The sequence below is a fragment of the Bactrocera oleae genome, chromosome 6 (genome assembly GCF_042242935.1).
Source record: "Bactrocera oleae isolate idBacOlea1 chromosome 6, idBacOlea1, whole genome shotgun sequence".
NCBI classification, from domain to species: domain Eukaryota; kingdom Metazoa; phylum Arthropoda; class Insecta; order Diptera; family Tephritidae; genus Bactrocera; species Bactrocera oleae.
Genome location: NC_091540.1, coordinates 63,547,029 through 63,555,476, shown reverse-complemented (window position 1 = coordinate 63,555,476; position 8,448 = coordinate 63,547,029). Strand labels below are relative to the sequence as shown.

The 8,448-nt window shown below is 32.6% G+C and overlaps 1 protein-coding gene across 1 annotated transcript; it reads left to right on the top strand.

Annotated features, from left to right (window-relative positions):
• Window positions 1–4,216: 4,216 nt before the first annotated feature.
• LOC106627970 (uncharacterized) lies at window positions 4,217–8,120 on the top strand. Its single transcript, XM_014248313.3, has 3 exons — window positions 4,217–4,452; window positions 6,908–7,049; window positions 7,140–8,120. The coding sequence occupies exons 1-3, from the start codon at window positions 4,396–4,398 to the stop codon at window positions 8,090–8,092; spliced, it is 1,152 nt and encodes a 383-aa protein (XP_014103788.2). The 5' UTR covers window positions 4,217–4,395; the 3' UTR covers window positions 8,093–8,120.
• Window positions 8,121–8,448: the final 328 nt, after the last annotated feature.

The window sequence follows — 8,448 nt, the reverse complement described above, 5'->3', positions numbered from 1 at the left end:
TTTAAACCGTAAAAGTTTTGTTTATTTCTAATGTTACAAATTTTTATGGAGTATTCATATTTTGTTTGTCCTAAATATGAAAGATAAAACATAAGTACAGCTCTAAAAAGTTGCAACTCGAAGTATTCAAAAATTCTAAGAAGAGAGTGCAGAGAGTAGTTTCTGAATAATAGTTTAATAATTAAACTTTTAACTGACTTTCTTTCCTGGTTATTAGGTATTATAGGCGCTAAAATATAATAGGTGAAAAAAATTCTAGAAAAATTTGGTATGAGTTCCATAAAAACCTACTTTTTTAAGTATTTTATACGATCGTTCAGTTTGTATAGCAATAACTCTAAAATTGAAAAACTAGTTCACGTATATACAAATAGACTTATATGGCTAAATCGGCTTAGCTCGTCAAGTTGATCATTTATATATACATATATATTTTATAGGGTCTCTTGCGTTTCCTTCTGGGTGTTACAAACTTCGTGGCAAACCCTGTTCAGGGTATAATCATAAGAAATAGACAGATATCCTTCAAAATTAATGGAAAAACTTAAGAAAATCGATCGTCGTCTAAGAATTTTTTATTGTATAAGGTAAACTGAGTAAGGATAATACTGAGAGCTTGTAAAATCATAAATTATAGTGCAGTTTAATCCAAATTAGTTAATAATTTCAATTTGTGAAATATTGCACCAAAAGTAAAGTTATATCATGAAAATTTCGCAAAATTGAAAAAATATTAGCAATAAAAATATTCTATAAGCATGATGTTTCTAAATGGTTATAATAATGATTACCAAGCAGAAAAACTAGAATCCCACCAAGCTAACGAGGTCTAGTGGAAATAATATTTAAACAAAAAAATACTGGCTAAAACGCATAATTGTATGAAAAAAAAGCTATTTATGGAAAATGGTCTTAAAAAAACACAAGGTTCAAAGTTTAAGATAGTGAAAAATATTATATATACCATCATAATATATTATCGCCTTCTAAATAGGCTCCCAAGCCAATACAAGCATGTCAACGCTTAATCAAAATTTCTATACACTTGGTACAAGTCTCGGCTGACCTCGGGATGGCATTCAGTGCCCGAATTTCCAAAATTTTTGTTCTTCGGTTGAGTCGATTCTTAGAGTTGTTGAGATCCTCGATTATCTCTCTGATGCTAAAAGAATGGTTTTCAAGTACTCTTTTAACTTTTTCGATTTGGTTTGAGCTCGAAATTTATATGAAATAGTTCGGATCATTTTTGATCAAATATTATGTACACATAACAGTTAATCACATTTAAGTAAATATATATATATGTATATCACTTACCAGCAGCAATTTTAATCCATAATCCCTGTTTCGATGAACTTTATTTTCAGCATATTTTATTGAAACTCTCTGTACTGAAAGAGAGAAAGTAATTATTTAGACACAATTTTTGAATTTTATTGTATATTACGATTAGAATTCTCGCTTATTTTCTATACATGAAACTAAGACTAAAAGTTTAAAACACCCATTGCTAGCACTAATTTTATATACCAATATTTATATGCTGAAATTTCAATATTAAAAAAAACAGCATTCTGATACAGTCCCCTGTCGACTCATAAGGCAGATGTAGACCTCTCAATTTTGAAACGCAGATATACATATACATTTATTGCAATTTAAGGTTTTTATCATTTTTCCAGCGAATAAACTATGCACATCTGTATTTATTTATTCTTCTTCTTACGACTTAAATTCTACAGCGTATTTCTAACACCATGACATAGTTTATATCCTTCTGATATTTAAAATTACAGTGTCATTACAGTGTCACTTAAACTATCACCTCTCTTCTCACTTACTGCAGTGGCATTTATATGAAATTTTATATGCGATTTCCGTTTCCTACTGAATCTTCTGAGTAAGTCGCTCTTTATAATGCTTACTTATATGCATGTTCTCTTCATATGTTACTATTAATAGCTGTTAAAGAATATTTGACGCAAGATTTGCATCACTCTGAACTTCTAATAATGTATATTGGAAGAATCTGATTGTCCTAAAAGATGAACATTACGGCAATATTATTCTCTCTTATAATTTTAAACTTTTCAGATAATCATTAGAACAACAATAAATTGCTTTCTTCACAAATATGATTGTGTGTATGTATAACTACTTTCTCTCTCCTCTACCTTGATTTCATCAGAGTTTCCAATATAATTATACTCCGTTTTGAATTTCCAAATTCTTCTTGATACACTAAAAAACTGCTTAAAAGCGGACGTGTATATACATACATATGTAAAGTTCTGACAAACCTTAGATACTTACCAATTTCTCTATATTATAATAGTTTATGTTGAGCAGCACCAAAGCTTATACTAAATTCCAAAAATTACTTACAATTAAATATTTAAAGAAACACGTTCGCACAGTACCACATCAACCGAAAGCTAATTGTACTGATTCATAATTTTGTAATTTCTTTTTTGTAACTTCCAGTGATATTTAAATTATGCTTATGCACTCATACTCTCTTTGACTCAGTACAGCTTCCGCTTCCTAATAACTCTTTTTCCACTCAACACACTCAATGCTTTTCAACTTGGCGCTCATGTGGCGCTGTATTTTAATTAGCCATTTACTGGATAGCCAAATATTAATGTTTTGCTACCCTTTATAAGTATGATATGCTCGTGTGTAAACAAATATAGTGTGAATCATTTGATATGAATTGTATATTTGTTATTTGGAAATATGTTAACGCAATATATGTTACATATTTGGTTTCCAGCGGCAGCTAAACTGTTTATTCCGTAGCTCTAGCAATGGCCATCAGCTGAACGAATTCCGTTTCCTCACAAATCTTCTGTTCATTGCTATTAGCTACTCCTAACCGAGAGAGTGTAAGAGTATGGGTGATATTATTGCAATACTCTTACTTTGAAATGCTATTCTTGAGCGCAATAGGAGTTAGAGTTAAATTGAGAAAAATATTTTACTTTTAATAAAAACTATTGTCATTTTCAACAATTTGCCTATACATTTAATGTCTCTTTAGAGAGAATATGAAAAATATTAACCATTTCTTATTTCCTAAATATCTTATGTGCTTTGGTTTTATTTGAGTCAATGGCTGTCGGAATCAATTCTCGATTACTTGCACTTAAATATGCGCGACGGAGTTGTGGGTTTATTGGTAATATAAGGAACGATTTTATAGATTTTTGAGAACAAATGCTAAGTTTTGTTAGGAAAAACGCTTAAAAAAGACGAAAAAAATTGAATATTTTTTAAGCTACATGCGATCTTCGACGAAGCAAAGAAAGTTACTCCTCCTTCCTTCCTTTCTACTTCAGTGATTCAGGCTCGCTCTGTGGATGAAACAAAAAAAAATATTCTCTAATATAAACTGCGGTCGAAAAAAATCAAAAATTCACAACATGGCGGCGTTTTAAACAACAACAAACAATTTTACTCAAAGTTTCGGTCGCTTTTGGCCTTCAAATTTGCTGATTGAGCTGAGTGGCAACATTTTCGAAGGCTATATCTCAAAAACTACTTGAGATATCAATTAAAAATGTTTGTATATTATTTTTAAAGGTATATTTAAAGACAAGAGTTTTTAATAAAGTTAGTTCATTATTTTGTAGATCTGGTCCACGTTTTTATGGCTACCATATATCATTCAACTACTAATTAAAATATTTGGTGAAAGAACTATTCATTTCTCAACATGCTCCAAAACTGGAAAAAATTTATGTTGTTCTCACAACAGAAGATGCTACTACAATAGAATAAAAATAAAAAATAATAATTTTTTTACTTTTAATTTAAAGTTCTAACTATTTTGAACCCCTAAAGTTGAGGTTATCCTAATAAATTTCAATATAAAGAATCCAAATCCAATTTATAAAACGAAACGCTTTGCAAATTTAGTAACGACATTTATTTTTAACAGTTAATTAGCAAATTAATGCGAAAATGTTGTAAGAAAATGCAAGCCACTACAGCATTAGAGCCAATTTATTTCAATGAACAAATTAATTTGAGCTTCACACCTAATTGCCAGCCAACACTCATACACACACATACTCACACGACGGATATGCAAATGAAGAAAGCAATGAATAGGCAAAAGCAAAGCAAAATCAAACACAAACTGCGTGCGCTTGTTCTATTGCCTTTCCATCGATCGGGAGCTTCTTCAGTTCTGTGGCATTAGAACATTGGTCGGGCGCAGCTCAGCACTCAGTACGAGTTGCCTCATCGTCGAGTTTGAAAGTGGTTTTTGCGTGGCTTAGATTGGCTAAATAGAAATACTTCGATTCTTCACAAATGCTCGTGGGCGCGTAATATTTAAGAATTGAAGTTTTTGCTGTAAATTTCTTGAAGTTAATTAATATTCGCACAATGTCCGCCTATGAACTAAGCAAGCGTGTACAAATCCGCCTTGCTGTTGTTTTTGTTGTAAGTGTTTAGAAAATAAAAACAATACATGTGTACTTGTGCGCATGTGCAAATGTTTATTTGTTAAAATACTAATCAATTGTGTGAAAGTCAATGACCAAAGCGATAGAAATGTGTTTTTGTGCTTCACGATGCACTGTGTGTATACGTGATACATATGTGCTTATATTAGTAATAAAACTTGTGGTTATTTAAATAAACGTGAAAACTGCAAGGATACTTACACAATAACAAAATTATTTTTTAGTTTCGTTTATAATAATTACTTTTATGCTTACAAGTATAATTATATCAAAGTTATATATATGCACATAGGTATTTGACTTAAATCGGACAAATGCATACAAAGTTATCATCTTTTGAAAAATCAATAAAAAACCGAACGAACTTTTTACTTTACCTAATATAAGGATGACAGTTGTGATAAATCTTCTGAGTTTTGAATCGTTCTTCCTAAAATCCTCTTTAGTTGATCTTAACTAGTTTCAAAACAGCGATTACTACTAAAATTGTTGTTGATGAGACTTTTGTAACTTCAAAATATAATTTTAAGTGGAATAGTTAAGTTTTTATTTTTAATCGTGATCATTTTGAAAAATCATAAAAAAATAAAATTTTAGGTTATACGACAAAATAAGAAACACTTTTGTTTAGTTGGTGAAACTAGATCTGGTCAATATGATTATTGTTATAATTATGATATATTTCTATAGGTTTACATGCCTCGGAAATGTATACAGCTCAGCTAAATAAAAGATTCAAGCAAAAACTAATTTTTAGAGGACTTAGCGTTATCTCATATTGTCATAAACATTAAGTTATCTAATAAATTTGTCATCAGTCTAAACAAGAAGACGTTAACTTTCGCTGGACCGAAGCTATAATACAACTAAAGTTACTTAATAACGAAAAATATCTTTATCTTGATTTTGATTGGGAATTAAAATGGCAGTTATATGCTATAGTGGTACGATAATACTTGTAAGTGCGAAGATTATAGCGTTACCTTCAACAATAAGCCATGTCCATCTTCGTGTAGATACATTGTCAAGTAAAGAAGTTTTCCATACAAACACTTGATTCGCAACATTCCGTTTGTATCAGCAAGTTGCTCAAGAGAGAAAAGGAAGTGCGCACAATTTTAGATCGGTATCTTTAGATCTCACCAAAGTTTTTATGGATTTTATATGTCAGACATTTACTAAGCGAAATATCTTGGTCAAAATTAACTTTTAGAGAACTCAACATTTCATCATCAGCCTGCAACAACGCTTACTTCCACACAACATCATTTTGTTTCTCATCACCTTATTCACCTTCACAAGTAGAAACAAAGATAACGAAACAAAACTGACCACAAATCACAAATCTATTGTTTGACAACTCGTTTCCAATAATTAAATAAGGGGTTAAGTGGGCTTAGAACTCAAAAAATATTTAGCTCTGTAGAAATAAGGGAAGATGAATCAGACTTAATACTATCAGGCTTTATTAAGCATCTGAAACTATTATATATTATATATATTTTGATCAAAAATTGCGGCACTGAGCCAATTTTCCGAATCACAGTTTTCAAGGGGAACTCTACGGGCGACTCCTCCTCTCAGTATTTAAACCAAAACATAACACGAAATCTCAATGTGCACAATTATTGATAAAAGAAAGTATTGTTAAGCTAATGCTTCGACACTACCGCTGATTGTGCAGAGAAAATATTTTTTTCACTATTGTACCAATTGCATAATGTTTTTTGGACCCTAAAGTGTGCTTCAAGCCAAAACCAATAATCGATTTGTCAAAAGTTTGATCATAACGGTCTGATAACTTTCCGTAACCTCTAAAAATTCACTTCTCCTGCGATTTAGCATAACAGTAGATTTCTGCGTTCATATTTGGATTAAATATTTATAACAAAAAAGAAAAAATCTGGAATGAAAATCTATCCGTAGACGCTGGCGTCCAAAATATTCTCAAACAATGAAAAACAAAAGTTCGGTTTGTCAAATTCAATGACACTAAATTGACGATAATATAGTAACATTTCGATGGCATGTGATTCCACTACGTTGTTTGACAATTATAAATTGGAGTCAGTATTCAAGCGAGTGAGGTTATCTGGCTTGAAATGTGTTTCCGTAAGTGTTTCATAGGTGTTTAAGGTAATGCCCTTTTACCTACTAACTTTTGAATTGTACCTTGTAGTCCCAAAGATTTTTAATAATTGCGCAAATTATGCTTCAATAATTTTTTCTACACTCTAGGCTGATTTATATTTTATATTAATAATATAATAGTATTTGCTTGGCAGGAGAAGATCACATTAAAAACCAAATAAAAATAATTTCAATTTTTATTCATATGACAAATTTATGCTAGAATGAATGAAAATGATAGATTTATAACTCAAAACAGTTATTTTTCTAGCTTTAATCACTTCTATGCACATTTTTTACAGCTTTTTCAGCTATGCCTAAAAGCACACCACAGTAATGCGGCTCCAACAACAGACCGAAGCTTTGCTTACGCCAAAGCACAGGCCATAAGGAAATCTGGTGGCAACCCGGATACAAGCTCTTATTTTCGACGCGATCCCTATGGTACGTAGCCTTTACAATAATACAAAGCTTTTCAGCACAACAGTGTTGCTTAACTTTTTAACTTTACAAATTTACCCTCTTTACTTTAAGGCGCCAACACATATGCATTTGGCTTTGAGGTTAACGATAATCGCACCGGCAACATACAGTTCCGCGATGAGCGACGCTATGTGAATGGCAGCGTGGAAGGCTCATTTGGACACGTGCGTCCCGATGGGCGTGTCATTGTTACACACTTCCTTTCGGACAATGAGCGTGGCTTTCTGCACGAGACACGCATCTTTGAGTCAGGCGACAGCCAGCTGTGGAAAGCGCATTGGCCCACCAAGCGACCAAATATACTCATGCAACGGCCACAGGATATGGCCACCGGTGCTGTGGTGTACGATAAGGGACTACACATAAATGTGACTAACAGTAAAGTGCCGGAGCCGCTGGCGAATGCGCTCAATGAACAACACGCTATCGATGTGAACGCCGGTGCGCATGCGGAAGATGCCATGGGAGATTTAGCCATACAGGATATTATCGATGGCAGGGTGCCGCTGCAGATGAAGCCGGGTAAAGTAGAGACACACATTGGCTTTGAGTCGGTGAATGATTTTCTACCAACCCATTTTCCAATTGTCCCTTTTATATTGCCACCAATGTTGGGGAATATCGATTTAAGTGGCGAAAAAGCGATGCCTAAAAATGCTAGCAATCCAACGATCAATAAAACGAAGCAGAATCAGCAGCAGACTAAATATAATGAGGCTAAAGTAAATAATTCGGAAAAATTCGTTAATGTTCAGGAGCTTGAGAAAAGTGCGGCGAATGAAACAAAGTTTGCGCCTTCAATTAAAGCGCCTCTTTTGACGACTAAAGCGCCTCATTTGGCTACCAAAGCTGGTAAAAACAACAGTGAACATATTGTCACGGAACAACCAACTCCTTTGACCGTCGTTCCGGAGAATGCAACGTTCGTGAATGGCACATGGTACCAGCAACTAATTGACCAGTCCAGAAATAAATTTCTCAATAATTTAACCAATAAGCCGTAAAGTGAAGCATTGAGTGAATATACATATATATAAATAAAGATTTATACACTTTCATTTACATATATATATCTATATATATAAGTATTTAGTATTAAGATTTTAATTAAGTAAAATCAAAATAATAATAAATAAATATGAGTGTCAAACGAGTAAGAAGGTTGAAAATGAAGGTTATTATAATAGTAGAAGGCCTGCGGTATTAAGTACTATAAAGACTTCGGAGTTCAATTCTGACAAGTTGCATAAGATTCATAGACGGCTTGAAACTTTTTGGGCCCGCCAGTACTTTTTACAATATTTCCCAATAGTTGCTAAGTGCCGCTCCTGTAGAAATATATTGAAATCTCGTATTCAAA

Bases quoted from the DNA above. Each gene is read 5' to 3' on its own strand.
- LOC106627970 (XM_014248313.3), top strand. From the start codon at position 4,396: ATGTCCGCCTATGAACTAAGCAAGCGTGTACAAATCCGCCTTGCTGTT. The intron at 4,453-6,907 runs GTAAGTGTTTAG...CATTTTTTACAG, and splicing joins GCCTTGCTGTTGTTTTTGTT to CTTTTTCAGCTATGCCTAAA. The intron at 7,050-7,139 runs GTACGTAGCCTT...CTTTACTTTAAG, and splicing joins TTTTCGACGCGATCCCTATG to GCGCCAACACATATGCATTT.